The following is a 21557-nucleotide window of genomic DNA, read 5'->3' on the forward strand; positions in this document are numbered from 1 at the left end:
GCTTTCTCTTTTTTTATTTTATTCGGGCAGATTAATATTTTGCCACGTTCTCCGCCGTCGAGCTTGGTTTCCTGAGGCTGCATCACACGAGGCCCGTTTGGCATTCCATGTTTTTTCTGATAATTGTCTTTATTCTGTTAAAACATGTCAAGCTGGTTAATAAAAGCATAAACGGGCCATATGAAGTTTTGCTTAGATACCAGAATCTTAAAAGAGGGAAGATAGAAACCACGAAATACATGACTCGGTTATTAGGAAGGGTGGAGTCAAAACGGCAGAAACCTAACAAAGGAAAGCAAATATCCCAAAATGAAAACAAAAACAGAAACATCATCCAAAAATAAAACATCCTGACGCATGGGCCTAAGGAAACATCAATACAAGACTGATGCTTGTACCACGGTCCCACCAAAAGACCCTCAAAACCAACAAGTCCAGTTTGCTATACTATGTACGAAGGTCAAACTAACAAATCGCTGCTCTCACACTCACTACCTGGCTATGCTATAAAAAGATGATTTACATGATATCTCCTGAGCTTTGCCAGTATGCCTACAATAGACTTATTAGGCTCTAAAGCTCAGCATTATTATCAGTTCCATGCCTTGAATAACTCACGTCTCCTTCGTCATATCCCCTTTCAAAGAGCAGAGCAAGAGAAATTGCCAGTCTGGCAATGGCGCTCCAAAACGACCATCTTTCACATATATCCGACTTCAAATTCGTTATTTGCCAAAACAACCACCAAGGCATTTTTCAACCAGGGCGCCGGACATTTATCCATCAATAGGCTCCTGTTCATCCTTTATTGGAGCATAGACAACTGCTGTGCGAGCAGGTGCATAAACCAAAAATGATCTAGGACGATTGTCATACCATCCTTCCTGCAAAAGGCAATGAAAAATAATACATTCCTAGCTTTATTTTCTTTCTTTGGAAAATACATCACACACATATTAAAGAGTATCGAATAAGCTTACAGATGTGAAGAACTCTGCATTGTGATCAATTCTGCTGAAACCTTCAAATAGTGGATCATCCGAGTCCAAGACTACCTGGAAACAATATTGACTTCGTTACTGGACAGTGGAACAAGTGGGACACCATTGCTATTTATGATCGATCATTCTCTGAACCCATAACACTTCAAAATTTGGTCATTCCAGTTATTCAAAACAGCTACGTTAGCAATTTACAAACCATCCAAGGAGTTTGCTTCAAAGTAAGACTACGAGGCATTCTTATTTTATCAACTTGACATATGCTGTGTATCTCTCATGTTTGAGTTACATAGATTCTATATAGCAAAGCTGCTTCAAGTTAGTTCACGATTTTCCTTATATTCTTACCATAAGCATAACCATGATCATTTCTTCAAACTGGGACCTGAATAGATATTTTTTACATTTAAAAAAAAAAAAAAAATTCAACTTTTCACCAGCCTTGCAGAACCAGCATTATTTTCTCTTCCGGATGCCAGTTCTCTATCCTTGAGTTGTTTTCTATCAACAAATAGCGTATTACTTCTTCCAGTCACAACCAGGGACAGACACCAGGAACCATGTCATTAGTCCAACCAAAGATCATGTAGGGCACATCTCAAATTTGTTGTTCAACTGGGAGATTTTATCATCTTACTCGAGTATCCTTCTTAATCTGAAATACTAATTAAGTAGTCCATTTTCACTAGAGGTAAAGCAGCATTCTTGAAAAGGTAGATCATAGACCAATGGTTAAGAAGCGAAAAAGCGAGACACTGAGCTGTGTTAGCATTAGTTGACCTAACCTTGTATTTCCCAGGCTTGAGGCATCCAATCCGGTAGTCTGAATAACTGTTATTCCAATGAAAGTTAAAGACAAAAACTAAATCTCCTCTTTCAAACACAATTACTCTATCTCCTTCATTCTTCCGTGATATATACTGGTGCTCCGAAGTCATGAACTGCATGTACAAAAAAGAGATGCCATTAACATGTAGAAATCCAAATCTAGATGCTGAAGAAGGATAAAATGCGATGTCTGGGGTACAATCATGGACTTATGCCTTGAAAATAATACTGGAATGAGAGGTCAGTGAACTAATACAACTAACAGCTAGTGGTGAGTTTTGAAATGATTGGAGTGACGTTGAAATTCATATTGACACTGATACCCTTGCTTTCAGAGCTGTTTACATATAACTACATATATGTATTAGCAGTTAAAAAGAGAGAGACAGGTATATAGGGCAAAAAGCACAACATACACCATAGATTTCTTCAAGATGCTGCATTCCCTGGTCAAACTCTTGCATTCCACGGTATCTCAAATAACCCGCATCACCCTGATTATTCAAACATGATTTATTTTTAGGCACATCTGTTAAGATATTCTGAAAGGCATACATCGAAACTTGGATTAAAAAATGGAGTACAATGTACTATTACATATGCAAGTTTCATTGGTACAATTCTTGGCAATGTATGTAGCAAATCAACAGTAAATTAAAATAACAAGAAAACTTAAAGAGAGCTTGGGTAATGCACTAAGGGTAAAGATTAAGTAGATCAGTTCACATCCTAAAGGAAAGAGAAGAGTGTTGAGTGATCTTGGCTCTCTGAACCCGTCATTAAGCCTATTCAGGAAGACCTTGGGGAATATTACATGATTTACAAGCATTTAAAGCCAGATGTAACTAATTTGACAAAAAAGCATCAACGTAAGAAGTTATGCTCCAGATGTGCTCTAAAAGACTTATTGTGAATTTTGTACGGTCAAACTAACTTGGTGCCTTTCGATTCAAAGCTAGAATTTCATGGTCACTTTAAGTGGTTTTTCCCCAATAAAACTCAATAAAATATCTCCGGCCCAAGACAGCACGTTAACAAGCAGCAGCTACTTGCATATGAAACTTTAGGGCACTTTTGTTGAACTGATAACAGTGTTTTGCCAAATCTAAAAGTAGTACCATGAGCAGCCCTATTCTACCCACACTGCCAAAAGAACCACCACTAAACAGGTTTAAGTCCAAGTTCATTCTATCACTTGCGAGGAGCAGAAAGATGCACGCCCACCTACTTCTACCTTCTCAGAGTTGGTTTTTGAACAGCAGTTTCAATTCGGTTGGCAGGCCAGGTGACAAATTTATGTTAGAGGTTACTTATTGTTCTAATTTAACAATAAAAAACTCAGTTAAACATTTCAAGGACTACCTACTGCCATCATGCTTTGTCAGCAGAAAGCTCACATGGATAACTTCAGTAAGGTCATTCTTTCCAATCTTTAGAGAAATCTTGATAAAGAGACTTTCGTAACTTCACCTACTTATTAAGATTGAGGCAGTTAATGTCTCTTTCTCAACAAATCAACTTTTGGCAAATAGCAAGTTACCCAAAGGCATCCCCACACAGAAATCTAAAATTGACTAAATTGACCTTGTCTCACTTCCAATTTAGCTGTTGTAAAAGAATCTAATACTTCCCACATAAGTTAAACAGAGATGTAATCTAAGCCTCTCAGAACTCAGCAAAGATAGACACAAGAAAATAGACCCACATGCAAGGCAAACAATAGGTACTGACTGTAGGCAAAGCTAGGGAAGAACCATACCAGATCAAATCTACGCCGGCATTTGTCAAAGCTGTTATTATTTCCAGGGACTACTTTGCCATCAGGAAGACGGTTATCAAACCTCGGAAAATCTATCCACTCTGATAAAGAAATGCAAAAATCATAATTTGCTATAAACCATGAAACAATACAAAATTCACATTATTTTCTGGACAAAATAGCATAAGTTGGAAAAACCAGATTCATTATTACCAGGGTGCCCAAATTCATTTCCCATAAAATTTAGATAGCCTTCTCCACCTAACCCCATAGTGATTAGCCTGATCATTTTGTGCAATGCTATTCCACGATCAATTAGAGGAGTTGATGGTCTATCCAATGCCATAAAATCATACATATCCTGCAAACATGAAACGGAAGGATATATGAACAATTTACGCGCAGATAGCCATAGAATTACATTGTCGGGGAAATATATACGCATCTGGTTCAAAGTCCTGGAATAACAGATTATAAAAATTTCTTTGGCCATGTTGACCACAAGAAAGTCAACCACGTTGAGCACTTAACTAGGCCCTTCCCATCAACCCAACCCTTCTGGAAATCTGATAAAGCAAAAGTCAAACTGAAGCATGCGACCAGAAGAGCAAAAGAAAGGGAAATTCATTTAGTAATTATTCGAATACTTTAACCTAAATTTGTTCCTTCCATAGATTTATTCAGCTGATGCAAATTCACTATGCTTTCAGATAGAAGAAACGCCTAATAAACTTCATGTCTAAAATGACAGAAGTCAACTTACTAACAAGGCTAGCAACCATATTAACTGAAAAAAATAACACTACTAATAAAACAAATGGGTCAATCTTAGTTTTTGGTAGAAGAAAAAAATTGACTTGGATCGGCAGAACTATCATGCAGTATGATACAAGGACAATGAGAGCAGGGCAAACCATGCCCACCACTTGTTCTCAACATAACATCCATTTTTTTGTAAATTCCATATCCTTTTGGGCATCTTTTCAAGGAAGCAAACTTCTTCAGGAAATTGAGCAACAAATCTCAATGATTCTTGGTCCCTTAATCTGATATAGACTGCACTTTATTTTTCCCTTATCTCTTCATTTTGTTCTTCTTACCTTCATTTTTCCTCCCTTTTTTTTTTTGAGGGAAGAAGGGGGGGGGGGGGGGGGGGAGATGAAGCGAAAGAAAGCCATTACAAGATATATCAAAATATATGTACTCAACCTTGTCCATTAACCAGAATGCAATAGTTTTATCGCCTACTAAAGCCTGGTCATGACTCTCAGCATAAGCCACACACTTCTCCAACCATCTTCTATTTGTTAGCATATGAACAACATCTCCCATTCTCCAGTCCTCATCTCTCTTCCTGTGCCACGTGAAGCAAAGCCAGAAGCTTTAAATAAGCTTGAGATGACATATAATTAAAGTCAAAACGAGCATGCTACTTAGCAACAATCACATTATCTAACTACATATAGCAAGTAGTACAAATGCTTCACATTCTTGATCAGGATAAAGATTATCTAACATAGATCACAGAAAAGTAGCATGAATATGTGCAAACAGTGCAATTTTAAAGCTGAATAAATTGATGAAAATTATCACAGGAACCTAACATCATGAGTTATTCGTATCACTTAAGAAGGCTGACAGTATTAAGCTTAAAGCAGGACAGTGTGCAAGTAGTAGTGGACTCCCAAAGTGTTTTCAAGCTCAAGGATGAGGATGGCCATCAAGGTTTTGTAGAAACAAACTATTCCACTGCAAAGCACTACAAAGAACAAGCTGAAGGTGGTCACCAAATACTGTATAAGGTCCTTGAAAACCAGAAGCATTTTGATCAGCTCAACAAGATATCTCCCTCAAAAGAAGAACTTACATATGCCAGAAAAACAAAAAAGCCTTGAACAGAACTGCAGTATTACATTCAAATAGCAAGCATTTGAAAGCATAAACTGGAGTATTGTTAAGATTAACCTTATATTCAAATGACAAATGTGCCATTGGCAGTTTTCCCAAAAATTTAGAGGATGCTCATGTAAATCCTACAGTTAAATCTTTATATGACCTCAAGGTAGAAATGATTCATTATGTCGAATAACCTTTTGATTCTTTTAAGCTAAGCACTAACAGCAAAAAATGCAGCCTATTTCAATATCTATAAAGCATTACTAGTATTTGAACTTCTAGGGGTAACATACTTGAGCAACTCAATCCACTTATCAGCAATAGCCATGTGAAGGCGATAGTCAAATCCAACCCCACCATCCTGAATGGGAATGCAGAATGTTGGCATGCCACTGACCTGAGATAAGAAAACAGATCAGCAATGCAGTATCCAGACTTGTAAGGACTAGAACGGTAGCTATGTAATGTAATAGGAATGTTTAGTACAAGCTAGCTTAATAATCAACATCAAAATCAGCTAAAAAGAGAACCAAACAACAAGATGGTTTACTGTCAACAGATTTTTGTACAACAAAATAAACATTCCTGGTATGTTGGAGTCAAGCAATACTGCTGGATTTTATTATTGAACTCAACTGACAAAAGATCTGATGCATACAAATCATTAAAGTATCAAATTCAGGAGGATTGTGAACCTTGATGTGCAAGAAGTAAGAGAATCTAGAGGCATCTGGCTGAATATTGCCAGAGAATGATGCTTCATATGAATTCAAGTGCTAAGGAACCTTCCACACACTGTTTCATTAGAGTTACGAGAAATTATGATGACATAAGTTCATAAGTTTCTCATAAGCATACTTATTCTGTTCTAGAGAATATGGTACCCCAGAAATCAAAGAGGATAGATAACGAGCTTTCTTTGTTATTATTTTTTATTCTCCTGAGGTAGCAAGAAATGGAAATGGACTTGCCCAAGTAGTAGGTGTGACAGATGAGTGCAGTTGAAAAAATAGAATCATGAAGATTCTCATGACTGCAAACAATTTCAGCAAGTTAGGGGCCCCGGGACATTAAATCTGCTCTTCACCTGTAAAGGCATCATGACTGATCCACTTATCACTTTCCTTTCTCCTAGGACTAAAGTTTACAAAGTATCGTTGTTAGATTTAAAAATAAAAATAAAAAAATCCACATTACAAGAAAAGGTCCAAGCATCAATCTACATTGATGCGCTGGAAAAGTCAAAACTTAGAAGCTATTCCATGAATTCCAGACAGAGGATGGTTATGGTGGACCGTGACAGACATGCTGCACAAGAAATCTGAAAGAATTCTTGTGAACCAGGTATAACATCAAGACACCTTGACAGTAATATTGGTTGCATATTGAAGAAGCCAACCTTTATTACTTCTATAATTAAGATAATTCTTATAGTGCCCACCACTATATGAACAGTGAACCTCATCTCACAGATGAGAAAATTGTTTACTATTTGCTCTTTCCCTTTTTGGTCTGTTTCTCCCCTTTTCTACTCTATTTGAAACTACACCTTACCTTTTCTTTCTCCACATTTCGCAGATGTTATTGTTGTTGACTTCAACCTCTAACATAGTATTCTTCCCCCCTCCCCCCCCCCCCCGGGGGTTAAAGACCTGCTTATTTCTTATTGTACAAAGACCCAAGCATCCACATATATAAGATTCTTAAATCCAGTAAAAGCAGAACAATTAACTGATGGAAACTAATATCACATCTAAAACAATCGCCAAATTTACAAGCATAATAAACATATATACATACATCTTCACCAATGGTAATAGCTTCAGGAAAGAGCCCATGAATGAGATCATTTGCAAGCATCAAATAGACCACTGCATCAACATCAGTTGCATATCCAAAATACTCATTGTAGTTCCCAGTAAATCCAACCTAATAAAGTGAAACAATGTCAGATAAAGTAGTGATATACTGGTAAAGAAATTTATCTGCATGGGTTTCTGCCACAAAAGATCATGGAACTGTGATCATGGAAAACCCCAAATGAAGAATAGGTCTGCATATACAAGGTATGAAAAACACAAAATGATGGGACAATATGTTGTGCACATGTCCAGCAGACAAGACCAAACCCTGCTTATTTTGATTTGGCAACCTAAAACAATTACAGTAACATTGGCTCATCAAATGATTGATGTGAAGTTATCCTACTCAAATAATTGCATAAATACATGAAAGAAATCAAAGGCAGTTAACACATCCACCTTTCCAATGAAATAAAGCAGGAGAAAGAGGAGAATAAGTGGCTAAGGATATGACTGTAGGACAAAGAGCACAGTCACCGGATTCTAGATATCTTTCTACAAATACAACCATATTTCAGGGGCATCAAGGAGTAGTCCTAAACACTTTTGAAGGGGCAGCATTTAATAAAAATCATGATGTTATAGATAATGATATCGTAGCCAAAGCATCGTATATACACATGCCTGCAAGCCATGATGAGTGTACATCATCGAAGTCACACCATCAAATCTGAAGCCGTCGAACTTGTATTGGTCCAACCACCATCTTGCATTTGAGAGAAGATACCTTATCACCTATAACAGAAGATGATTTGATGCAAACCTCAAAACTAGCTTTTCTTAGGGGGCAAAAAGGACACATATTTCACGCAAATGAATCCAAAATGGCAAGATGGCACATACTTCCCAGTGTCCATAGTTAAAGAGACGAGAATCCCACATCCAGTGATAACCCCTCGAGCCAGAGTGGAAATAACAACTATCAGTGCCATCAAACATGTTTAGCCCATCCAAAGTATTATTTGACGCATGGCTAAACAAAAAAGCAACTTCTAGTTAGATTCCTTCAGGTAAAAATATAAATACTAGCATTTAAGTTGCAAAAATAACAGTTGGATAAAGGAAGAAAGCCTGTTAGATGTCAAACACCAGAGACAAATGTATTGCGAGTTTACTTGAATTCAAACAAACAACCTAAAACTGCCCAGCCCTGAAAAAACCATTTCCGTTTTCCTAAGAAAAGAGTTTCGCTGACAACTTCAAATTGTACCTTACATGTAGAGGCAAAAGGGACATGGTGTACCAAACCATCCAATGGACAAAAAAGAGAAACCATAAGACGTCAACAATAACGCAATGAAACAAAGATCATAAACACTACCTGTTCAAAACCAGTTGAGAGCATCCTTAACCATAATCCAAGATAATTAGCCTCTTAGAAGACCAAATGGCTCTTGCCAGATTGGAAAAGAACAATAAAATTACTTGCTTCTCTAAAATACACATTTTGGTGCACAATGACCTCGTAATTTCTACACTGATCGAGGGAAGGTTTATGAGAAACGAGACTGAAGTAAAGAAAAGTGAAACTAATTTCTTCTGTAAATAATTCTGCAACTTGTACTTACTAAGATATTCTGTTAGAAGTAACTTTTTCTGTCAAAATTTGAAAGACACAAATGTATGACTTCCTCACGAAACAAAAACCCAATAAAAAATTTACTAACATTCCCACAATTCCCTTTGCAATCAAACACTACATAAGCAAAGCAAAACCTTCTACAATTCAAAGGTGCAAGGTAACCTATATTTCAATAAGTATAAGCTTAGCCATCCAAGTGAAACAAGTGGAATTGTTTTTTGATCAATTAGACAACATCCAAAATTTGAGATATCATGTTCCAGTACAGCATAATATGATAGTAAATGACTTGGAGAGAAAGCTTCTGCTTTTCAAAATTCAAATGCATTGTGCCTTTTTTTTGTTGAAGGGTATAATGGAAGTGCAAAAGTAAGGTTATAAAGGGTGGTTTAACAGTTCAATAATACAAGTTCTTATTTATGTTTATTCTTCATATCTGAGTCAATACTGGTAGCTACATTATCAAAAGCGAAAAGATATTAACACAACACAACAAAGCACAAAGTGGATACTTAATCAACCAAAATGGTATTTCTGTGAGCAAAACACAAATTCCAAATGAACAATGTTCTCTCTTCTTTCCTTTTCTTTTTTTGTTTGTTTGTTTGGGGGGGGGGGGGGGGGGGAGGAGGAGGAGGAGAAGAAAGATCAGAGAAAGAAATATTATTATTCTCTAGGAGAAAATCTTATTATAAATCAAATGAAGATGCAAAAGGGTCAATTCAAGTCTGACGAAGTCTGCTCGGGAAATCAATGTGCAAGTCTTACCTGTGCACAATATCCATCAGAACAATCAAACCAAGCTCATGTGCTTTATCGATCAAAGATTTAAGATCATCTGGAGTCCCACAACGGCTGCTAGGTGCAAAGAAATTTGTGACATGATAACTGCAGCATATGAATAAAAGAAAGACAATATCCCCTTAGAGTGAAAATCAAACTATCAAACATCCAAGAGCACTGCTGCAAATCACCATAAAAGACAAAGTAAAATTGCACCACAGCTGCAGGATATTTTTGCACAAATATGTACTGAACAAACCAAATAGAACAAAAGAATTACCCAAAGCTAGCATAATATGAATGCTCTTGGATAGCCATGATCTGAACAGCATTATAACCAAGCCTCTTGATACGGGGAAGCACATCATCCCTGAAGTTTGCGTAGGTATTTATGATAGGTTCCTGCATTCACGAAGTCGATAACATTGTTAGGACGAGAAGGAAAATACAACTAATTGAGAACTATTCTGACATCTAAATAGGAGCAACATTAGTCATCTCCTCCCCAAGTGATGCCAGAAGAAAACAGAACAATTATACACCAAATTCTTATATGATCGAAAAGTTGCAAATGCCACCTAATAGTCCACGGTGAGAACACTAGTTCAGAGTGAACATCAGTTGCAATCTACCCTTAACCTCATACATTTAGGATCCCATTAACATACTACTAAAAAAAGAGCTGAAGCCAAACAGAGTAATTCTTCTTGGAGTCAAGATTTCAATGTTCTGTGTTCATAAATGATTTGCAAAATTTGTATCAATACTTGGTGGCCCATAGAATCCACACTCCCACTAAGGCTTCTCCAAAAATAGAAAGAGTCATATACAATACAACACAATAAAATGCATTTTGTTCACAAAAATTATTCACTTTCCACTGTCAATTAACACATCTGAATCATGGATACAATTCAGCGGAGCCAAATATCTTTATCACTTTATTTATAGCCATATAGTTGCCTATCAGCTGCCACAGTTCCCCTTAGGTTTTCAATTATAGGAGAAAACGGACCACTACCATCATTTTATGGAAAGCTTGTACATACAGGTTCATAGCTCAATAAACATCTTGACTCACAAGATAATAGCAATCAGAGAAAATAAGAAAAATTTAATCATTACATAAGAGAGGAGGGATCTCACACTGTACTACTCATTCCAACATGAGCCTCATATATCCTGAGTGATTTTGGTCTTTTAGGCCGAGGATGCTTGAATACATACTTTTCCTGTTGAAATACATTATCAAAAGTTATGAGCATGAGAGGTCAATAAGTAGAATTGATTTAAGTTAAAAAAAATATAAAAAAGTCATTCTGGTTAAAAGCAAAAACGTCCAGTTTATAAGATAAGTATGATGTATTTCTTAAAAATTAAATAAGCTGCAAGTTTATGGTATTATAAACAAAGGAAAGGCAAAAGGCATTTGAAAGCACAAGTAAATCATCCTAAAAAGTTATAAGGCATTATAACAATATGCCTAGCTGGACAATATCTAAATGTAAACCATTTTTCATTTCGATAACCATGAAACCTCCTAAACCACAAGTTTACCACTTAGGCAGTAAAAAAATAATAAGGCAAAAAAGTACCTCTTCTGGAGGATCGTAGTATATCCCATCATATGGAATTTCACCAGGAGCCTGAACAGCAAACTTAATCCATGCTGGAATCGAGTCTTTAAGGCCAGATGGAGTATCCATACGTACCTAAATTTGGAAAATGCAAAATAATATTATCTGGACAGTAGCCCAATTGCATTTCTACGAATTGACAATATAAGTGCTCAACTACTCCATACAAGGGAAACAGACAACGGGACGCTATTTTGCTTTAGTTTTAGGAAGGGGGATAGAAGGGGAGATGCAATTAGTGCATATATATAATAATTCCACAGTGATAATCAGGCAACAAGTTCACAAGCCAAAACTGTCAACCTGCTAGTAGCAGTTAAGTTACACTAGTTAATATGGCATGCAATACTGTCAGTGTCATGTAACATGTATGACATAGAAATTCCCCGAGAAACCTAACCTTGAGCAATTGCTAAGACTAATTTCATCATCTGTCAAACTGTTAGAAGCCGTTAAGTTACAGTAGCAAACATGGCAAGGAATATGGTCACAGCCATGTTAGAAGGGATGACTCAGAAATCCTCCAAAAAACCTATCGTTCAGAAATTGCTAAGACCACTCTCATCAGGGCATCCCAATTTGAAACTTATAAAGCCTTCCGTTCCTTACATGAATATTTCAGCAACAAATCAGCTAAGACAATTACCATTAGCATATAGAACAGATATTGCATACTTAGAACAATCAAAGCAAGTAATGAGCTCTATGGAGTAAACTAAATCAATGAAGCAAAAAGAGAACAAATCTTGGACAGCATTAGTAAGCTTCAAGAGTGAATGAAAAACAAAGCATTTAACACAACATAGCATTTCCATAGCCATTACTTTCACTAGCTCAAGGATGACATAATAAAGTTTCACATGGATAACAACAGTGGAATAATTAATGCAGTTGGAGGAGGAGCCTAAATTGGTTTGCAGTTACTCCCTTTGTCTCAAAAAGTTTGTCACTTTTCAGAACATGTGCTTTTTAAGAATAGTGTATTTGAATGGATGAATTGTGCTTTGTTCACAAATTCTATGCTTGTTTGATACTGGCACTTTTAGAACCTTTTCAGTTAAAATCAGGTGATGAAAAGCAAACTTGGGCCTGCAGTAGTTTGTTATGTTTCCCAAATGCCTAGTGCATGCTTTTCACACCCCAACCAAATAAACATGTGTCAACCATGCATGCTTTTGCAACAGGTAAACATTTGAATGATAACTGCAAACTCCAAGGCCCACAATGATGATGTAAGGTGACAACTGAATGCAAGGGCAGAGAGAGAAATGGTGGGAAAACTTGTTTGCCAAATTTAGTATGTGACATTCATTCTGGGACAAGCCAAAAAGGAAAGCATGACATTATCAATGGGATGGAGGGAACACAATTTATGGTATTGTACATGTAACACCATGCATCTACTGCATACCTATTTTCAGGGATTAGCATTCTAATTGGATCAGCACTGACTAGGGCAAAAGACATGTCAATATATCTCAATAACAGGCTTGTTTGTTGTAAACAAAAATGTATTCATGGTTTTACATGTCAAAATGTTCTCAATAACAGGCTCATGCAAGACTTTCTCTTCTACGATTGGTTAGATTATCAAGCTTAGAAGCTATCACAAGCTTCAGTTTGGTACGTGTTCAACAGGTATAACTTCCTTTAACATGGTGGACTGCTCCAATTACAGTTGTGACCAAAAAAATTCTGTGATATATTCCACAATCCACTTCTGCAAGTTGAAGCAGTTGGCAAAGGGAAATAGGCAAGTGAATATAAAATTTAAAAATAAAATAAAAACCTCAATGACAAAAACCCAGGTGTCCTGCCTCTAATGTATCCAGGAATCACCTTTACACGAGAGCCATGGGGAATTGGGGGCGACCCATCAGCATTGTTTGGCAAAAAGATCTCCCAAACGCCAAATTCATTCTGTATAAAAATAATCAATAAGTGCCATGTTCCATTAGAAGATTCAACAAAACTAAATTATAACAAATGAAGGAGAAAATCTTGCATGTTATTGGGATAAGTATCTTGCATGCTATTGGAATAGGTATGCCAATTTTACATTGCATATCATAGTATGCTAAGGAAATATGCAAGTCAGAATTTTTCTGCTCGAACGCAAGCATTTTAACAGAGAGGGAAACCTCCTTCACATGGAAAGACATATCCATCCTTCACTGAGAGTTAAAATAACAAGGGATAATTTCAGAAACCTCCCGAGAATGTTAACAATTGCAGTCCCTCCCTTGGGATTTGAAAAATTACTGAAACCTCCCCTAGAAAGTATGTTTGGTAACAAATGGTGATGCAAGCACAAAACATCCAATGAATATCCTATTTCACCCCTATTTGATTTACAAAACAAATTGAATGATAAAAGAAATCAAATATCAGCATTACTTGTTAAGTAAAAAAATTTAAGGTAGTTCTTTATAGCAAAATTTAGGCCATGCTTTAAGGCATTATTTTTTAATGTTTGGATTTCTTTTTTTTTTTTTTTGGGTGCTAAGTAAGTAGTGAAGAAACTGTTTTTAACAAATGCATCCCTACTAGTCAACTATTTATAAAACTAAGAAAGAAGTCCAATTAAATGACCTAGGAATTGAATATAATGTATTAAGTGAAATGAGGTGAGAGTTTTTGAATAAAGAAATATTTGCAAAATGTGGTTTTCTTTTTTCTTTACACCCACTTATACTTAGGATTTGTAGAGTTGTCAAGGCTATTATAGTCTTTTCATAACACTAAGGGAGGTAAGTGTAATTTTTTAAACCTCAAGGGAGGTGGCTGCAATTGTTAGAAACCTCAGGGGAGGTTTATGAAATTATCCCAAATAATAATTTGATTTTCAAAATACCCCTCAAATTTGATAAAGGGTTTTCATTGCTCCATCAGTACCTCAGTTTTAAGTGAACAAAAATAGATGACTGTTTAGTCACTTTTCCCTACCGGTATGAGGGGGAATCAAAACCTACTACTGATGGATTGTGCTAAACATCGCTATACAAAGCTCACTGAGATCTGTTCACTAGCATGGGTCGCCAATATACACCATTGATATTCACAAGCATACCCCATCCGAAGATCTTAAGACTCATATATTATCATGTCACAATCAGGTCACCACACAGGACATCATTACAGGTCACCACACAGGACATCATTACCTTTATCAATACAAACAACAGTGGCATCACACAGATCACAATTGTCCAAAACAGGACTACAGCATGCTAAACAAATATATGAAGAGCAATAAGATATACAAAGTAATTAGCATACCTGAGTCATGACATCAGCATTAGGATTCCAATTGTTGAAATCTCCAATTAGTGTTGCCCACTGCAAGCATCATAAAGTAAGGAACTGACAACTCAAAAATGAAATCCAACAAGTTACGCAAAAAAGGTTCGATTTTTTCATGACATTTAATGAATTAAAAAATACTCTATCTAGTGCTGCTTGCCTATGTATTTGCCATTGTTAACATAACATGGCCATAAATTGTCAACACTTTTCTTCCCTCATTTAGAAAGTCAGAAACAGTTTAATAGCTGGCATTTGTTGGGAATCAGCAAGATGATTTAATGGACAAGTAATCATGAAGAAAAAGAAAACATTTAGTCAAATAGACCATATTGGACAGCACATAAGAAGAATAATCAGATACATAGCAAGAAAACTAGCCAAGCTAGATTAAAACTTGTAACTTTACCCTGATTAGTCAGAACTTTCACATATACACTACTTCATTAGACTTGTCGTTCAACTGCATTAAAAGGCTATGCCAGCACAAAGCTCCCACTATTTCAGGTGCTAGGAAGAGAAATGAAACCTCACACAACATGCAGAGACCACTTTATATGCTTCACAAAACCCGAGGCAAATCTAAGTATCCACCATGCATCCTAATTTTACTTGGTTAAACAAGTAATAATCTGGCAGATGGAGAGGATGAAGTTCAATGCATTAGGATTCAATAAGCATTATTTGTTGTAGAAGACGCATTGAAGCCGATATATCCATAATCAAATGAAATGCATCCATGAACCAAAATGGAAACATTATTTTCTTCCCAGCACCACATCCTAGATAAAAAATTCAATGAAAGATGAACAGGAGAGATATTCCAAAAAACAAAAAAGTTAGTTCCCAGCAATTTAAACTGCAATCCACCAACCATAAACATCTATTGACATGCTTTTATGCAAATAAACAGCTTTTCCTGTAAGGTTTCAAAATAAGATTTGAAAAGGCAGAGCAGCACATATTGACAGAGATAAAGAATCTAAGGTAAACTGTAGGGACTTTGGCTATTGCAAAGAGAGTACAAAGGACACAAACCTTGGCTCCAGGAGCCCACTCCCTGTAAGTGATTCCTGTGGCACTGGAAACACAATAAAATAAGAACCTCAACCTTTTCACTGTAACCATGAAAAAATGTTCTTCAAGACATTAAAATAGCATAAACAACATAAACTTCTGGATTGGACATAGGAAACAGCTTGAGTAGAAGGAACATAAACTGAACACAAGAATGCACAGAATCAGTAGTCTAGACTCCCTTGTACACAAATTTAAGCAATCATCAGGACTCTAAATGATGTTCCCAGACAACATGAAGATTTTCTACCCATGTTTAAGAGGCATCGTAATTAGGTTAAGGTACAAATTCAGTTTTCCCAAATAGGACCAACCTACGACAGGCAAGTAACCTTCCCATGCCACAGGGTCCAAAGGCTTTCTACTAGTTACCTATACTTAAAGATGCAAAACGATGTCCAAGGGCATCAGAGCAAGAGGCGCCATCTCTCAAATTGAATTCTATCTGATTGCTCAACAGGAGTACACATTCGACAGCCAAGTACGATCATTAATTACTCAATAATATTGTGACACAAATAACATGTAACAAAGGCAAAGGCGTCAAAAGCAGGCATATTGGTTCCACCTTATCTCTAGGATGGTAAACATCAAGGTGTGCAAGAACTTTTAAAGGATAATCTAGGTAGCACAGTAATACATCAGGAGAAATACCTGCGAGTGAAACCAAATTTCTCGTAACCACGAGAAAATGCTTCTAAACCACCCTCATACTTGTCTATTGCGTCTCTCAGTTTACGGTACTGACCATACCTTTGATTGGACACCACATCAGGCCACAGTTCAGGACAAAAGAAGCATTAACAAAACAAACTAAAATAGGCAAAATCTTTAGTTTAGTAGGCAATAACTCAAGTGTGTCCAATAAAATTGAGATTTAGATATGAAAGGAAAAAACTAAAATCTAAGAGAATGTATCACATTCCACAGTGCACAAAAGAAGCTGAAAATTGGAAGGCAAAAAGACAATTTGTGCCAACTATTTAGTGGATTTGTTCTCTCTTACTTTAACTAAGAGAAAGTAACAAAAAATAAAAGACACATTTACTCAAGGCAAAGAGGGGGAAAAAGAAAATTTTCAAATTAAAACTTGCTAAATTAGTTACATAACAGAAACCAACAGAAGATTTCAGAAAAGAACTCTTTCTGTTTTATGATTTTCTAATAACCGGAAAAGGGATGAGACATTACAGCTTCAAAGGTAGAATAGATAGATTTTAATTCCACAAACATCATTAGGGATGAGATAAGAGGACAATCTGCACTGATAAAGCCAATTCCTAGTAATAATATATGGTCAATAAAACAACAAAGTGAATCTTAAATGATTGGGAAAGTAAACTTTTAAAATGCACAACTTTAAGTATTTCCCCACATTTAAGCCCACCCAACCCATCCTTGTAAGGGAAATGTAATATAGTTTCGTGCCACAGTCCTACAAAAAGTATTAGAGATAACCAGCAAGGTATGGAACCATAAGACCATCAACACAGAAAGAATTTAACTAATAAACAATAGTCTTTTTTTGTTGATTGACTTCAAGGGAATTTGGAAACTCATTTTTCACTGAATCTCCAAAAAAGTTTTGCTGCATGCATGATTCAGGGGGCTGAGAGACATCTTACACGATACAAAAGAAACAACTAACTTCCGGGATAACAGTCTACTTCAACAAGAATAAAAAACATAGACTAAGTCCAGGTATTTGGCATATTGAAGGATCCACATGCTTAAACTAGAGAAAATGATGAAAAACAACGACAGAGAGTGGAGGGATAATGGGACTAGCATTCCAACCTGTAGTCAAGATGACCACTAAAATTTCTCAAAAGAGGATCTATCTCGTATATCCTCTGCCCATTTCCAGGTGGAGGAATGGTTCTTTTTCTGACTTGTTCTGATTCTCTACTAATCATCTCCTCCACTTCCGAATCTGTTAAACCTTTCACCTTTTCATCTTCATGTACAGGCAATGAAGATGCAGAATCTTGCACTTCATCACCTTCACCATACCCACCTGTGTGGTCAATATAATTCTCCTCACCTTCAATTTCACTTTCATTTCCCATCTTTGAAGCGTCAATAGAAGCCTGAAACAAAGTGCAAAGTCAAAATACAAATACCAATGAAGCAGGAAATAAAATATGAGAACTTTGTTTATCAAAACAAAAAAAGTCAGGATTTAAGGACATTGATGAGCACAAGTTTGAAGTGCAAATGCAGCCTTTACATGGGAACTTTGAGGAGAAATGGGAGAGAGAGAGGAAGAAGACAAAACGGTAGAAGAAAGGATCTAGTTACATGAAACATAATACAAGTGCGCTGCAAAACAGAAAGACAAAGGCTTTCCAAGAAATTAGTTAGAAAAACTTCCCTACTACACAGTACAAAAACTAGATATAATCTACAAAAGCAACAACACAATTACGACTCCCAATGCAGGTTACTAAAAGACTATGCATCCAATCAGTGAGGCAGAATAAACAAGTAAAACAAATGCAAGGAAAGAATTTCAAGAGACTCTCTATTTCATAACAAATTCAAGTTAACAAACACAAAATTAGATCACAATAGCAAAAGTATGAGATTATTAACATTCATTAAACAGCATCGAACTCATTCCCACCTAAAATATTACACACTTATGAACCCTGAATAACACAATTCAGCCTTTTCAACACTATAAAGGTGAGATATACATTGCAAACAAGAAAAGAGTCCTGCACTAATGACTTGAATAAAAGAAAACTGTTTTTTCTTCTTTTAAGCATGTTAGCATTATTAGTATAAGCTTTGTATAACCTATTTCATTATCCTTTCTGTAATTTGCATAAAAAATTTTCTCGAACATTTGTTGATCCACATCCATGACATATGATATATGCATCAACATCTTGATACTTTGGGCCTGAACATGATTTCAATGTTTTTCTAGCATGCATTGCTCAACATGGATAATATCATGACTACATACCTGAGGATCTTCTAAAACCGTCTGAAGAACCTCTGATGGCTCTTTTGATGATGAGGAATCATCAACGTTGCTGCCTGGAACAAGAATCTTCCCGGATGCAGCAACTGTAGAGGAAGGGGATTCAGAGTCAAAAGCCAACCTGCTAGCAAGGTTCTTCCCTAGAAAAGAACATCACAACAGCTACAACTTTACCCCATCTTGGAAAGCATAATGGTGTACATAAAATGAACCAAATGTACAGAAAAAGCGGAAAAGTCTTCTTTAAGTGGTGGTCCAAAAGAAATAAACCAATCCATTCAGGTAGTAAGTTGGGAAGGTTTCCTAGAAGTAAACACTTCAGCCGAATTAACCCCTTTGTGCCCTCAAGGCAAAAGGGTTCTTTCAACTAAAAAAATACCTGGCAGAAAATACTCAACTTTACCTCATCATATGCATAATGTTGCTCTTCTACTTTTCAGACAGCAATCTAAATCTAGTTCAAGGTTTTTCCCTTGAAAATCAATGTCAATTGAACTCTAACACCAATACAGCCCTTCACATCTTAATACTGCATTTCCTTAACGCTACCACCAATTCGTTACAAGATATTGTATGTGTAACCCAAGACTATTAAATGCTTAAGTGATATCAAAACGTCAATGGACCTTCAATTCAGTCAAATACCAGACTAAACGTTGGGGTTGACAGAGTAAAATCCTTGTCAGAGCAACACTCAAAAATCAAAAATAAAATAAAATAAAATAAAGGAAAAGGCGGAAGTAATCCGCATCGCACACTGCGTCGCAACAAATAATTTATAATTGAGACAAAAATAAAGGAAACCGTGTACGAAAAAAGCCACACGGACCTTCACGCGTTCCATTTACAACTATTCATTCGCCAAAAACAGACCCAACAAGTCTAACACCACAGGCAAAACACTACAAATAAAAACAAAAACACTCAATCCGACATACCCATAAGAAGTACATAGAAATAGAGAGAGAGAGAGAAAAAAGAAGCGAGAGTTTACGTGAAGAAGAGCGGTTTCTCAAGAAGAAAGAAAGATGATCAATCTTCCGGTCAGCATTAAAACTCGCTCGAACCGACTTGTTCAGTGACGACGAAGACGGAACAGTGGGAAAGCGGACTCCTGATAACGAGTACACCATTTTTTTTTTTTCCTCTCCAGCAATATAATTTTAGGGTTTATTACTTGGTCCGGCAAAAAGCTGTAGATCTATTGCTCGTGGAAGTGACACTAGTGCTACTTTAATCTACTACCAGCGCCCGAGAGAACCGTGAAAAACCTCTATTAGCATTAGTAGCAGTAGACGTAAGAGGTGGATGGTGATGGGATTTTGAGTGATAATTGAGTACTTCCAAAACTTGAGTGTAGGAGCCAGCAATAATACGTGTATATGTGTGAGATGTTGCAGCCAGCATGCATGGGGATATGGGGCGTGGGGTCCAGTTAGACTCCTCTTCAATATCCTGGATCGTCAATTCAATTGCTGACGACTTGAAACTGAAATTCGCCATGGGCCTCCCCCACTGCACGTGGCCGTGGGTGGGCAGGGCATGAATCTCCAAAAAGATCAGGAACGAAAGGCTACCATCTCTAGTCTTTACTTTTTCATTTACTGCTTGATTTCTAGAGAAAGGTTCTTTTTGCAATTTGCACTTTTGTGGCCACGAACCGGCTGGCAGCAAAGTTTTGGGTATAAGGATAATTTTAAAAACCTCCCCTAAGGTTTTTGCCTATTTCACTTAATTTCCTCAAATTTTTAAAAATATACTTTCCTCCCTTAATTTGATACTTCTAACCAAACCTTGGAATAGTCAAAATTTTAATGAATATTCTAAAATGCCTTTATCTTACAAAATCTAAATTATTTTTCTAAACAATTATAAAGTAACTTAACACAATTGTAAAATTAATGAATGTCAAATTTCTTATGCCAATATTTGTAATTTGATAACCAACTACAACAATGAATATATCGCTATAGTATGCTACTTTTTATACTTTATTGGGGATATAGATTATTTTTAAAATAAAGAATAATGTGTTATCTTGATTTTTTTTTTTTTTTAGTTTGTAGATTAGTTCACTGATGAAACTATCATAGTTTGGTAGTAATTTTGGACCATTATTTTAGGCTATTATTGATTTATTCCTAATTTTGATTAAAAAAAGAGTTGCAAAAAAATTAGATGATATTAAAATTTATAAAAAATAAAGATACTAGTTTCACATTTGACCTAGATAAAGGTTAAGATAACATAGTTTGTCATATTTTCTAATGAAATATAAAGAGAAATGAATAAAAATGGAAAGGAAAAAATTATAAAACTCATTCGCTATATAAGCATAGCAAGTAATGGAGTTTTATTAGAATGTTATGGTTGATATTGTTATTTTAAATAGATAAGGGAGCTATGTGTAATTTTGAACCTTTAAAAGTATTAAGTGAAATTATTAGAAACTTCAGGAGAAGTTTCTGAAATTATCTCTTTAGAATATTCTCTTATCAATCCTATATTATTTTCCGCAACCTGAAATTGGAAATAAAATATCCGAACTGATAACGATTTAATACCGAATATTTCTAACGGGTGCACGCGTTATATTTGAAATTTCTCTACCTCGGTGCGCAAATGCCATGACTAGGCGCCTCATCTCAGGTGAACGGTACTTGTCAATTTTCCTTTTAAAGAAAGAACGCACACGTGTGACATAAGCTCAGTACATTAGACAAGTGTCGCATAAGATGGACCGTTGCTAAACAACTATTAATCTTTTCAGAGTAGTTGGTCAGGAAGGTTAAGGTTCCTTACATCTGTACGCACTCATTTGGTCCCACGGTGGTGTC

The 21557-nt window shown here is 36.2% G+C and overlaps 1 protein-coding gene across 4 annotated transcripts; it reads right to left on the reverse strand.

Moving 5' to 3' along the window:
* Window positions 1-224: 224 nt before the first annotated feature.
* On the reverse strand, window positions 225-20281 carry LOC113697240 (1,4-alpha-glucan-branching enzyme 2-2, chloroplastic/amyloplastic-like). 4 transcript variants are annotated; one of them, XM_027216777.2, is made up of 22 exons: window positions 19715-20280; window positions 18703-18860; window positions 17526-17818; window positions 16383-16481; window positions 15690-15732; window positions 14628-14687; window positions 13188-13268; window positions 11307-11423; window positions 10860-10943; window positions 9992-10113; window positions 9697-9816; window positions 8190-8319; window positions 7971-8081; window positions 7285-7413; window positions 5778-5881; window positions 4798-4942; window positions 3802-3949; window positions 3589-3689; window positions 2246-2323; window positions 1787-1942; window positions 981-1055; window positions 225-884 (listed from the first exon to the last, which is right to left on the reverse strand). In XM_027216777.2, exons 1-22 carry the CDS (start codon window positions 19851-19853, stop codon window positions 777-779), a joined length of 2601 nt encoding a protein of 866 aa, XP_027072578.1. In that variant the 5' UTR covers window positions 19854-20280; the 3' UTR covers window positions 225-776. The 4 variants fall into 4 exon arrangements, with proteins under 4 accessions (XP_027072578.1, XP_027072579.1, XP_027072580.1 ...); XM_027216778.2 differs by having other exon boundaries at window positions 18703-18806; window positions 19715-20279; XM_027216779.2 differs by lacking the exon at window positions 16383-16481.
* Window positions 20282-21557: the final 1276 nt, after the last annotated feature.

This window comes from Coffea arabica, chromosome 6e (genome assembly GCF_036785885.1).
Source record: "Coffea arabica cultivar ET-39 chromosome 6e, Coffea Arabica ET-39 HiFi, whole genome shotgun sequence".
Lineage (NCBI taxonomy): Eukaryota > Viridiplantae > Streptophyta > Magnoliopsida > Gentianales > Rubiaceae > Coffea > Coffea arabica.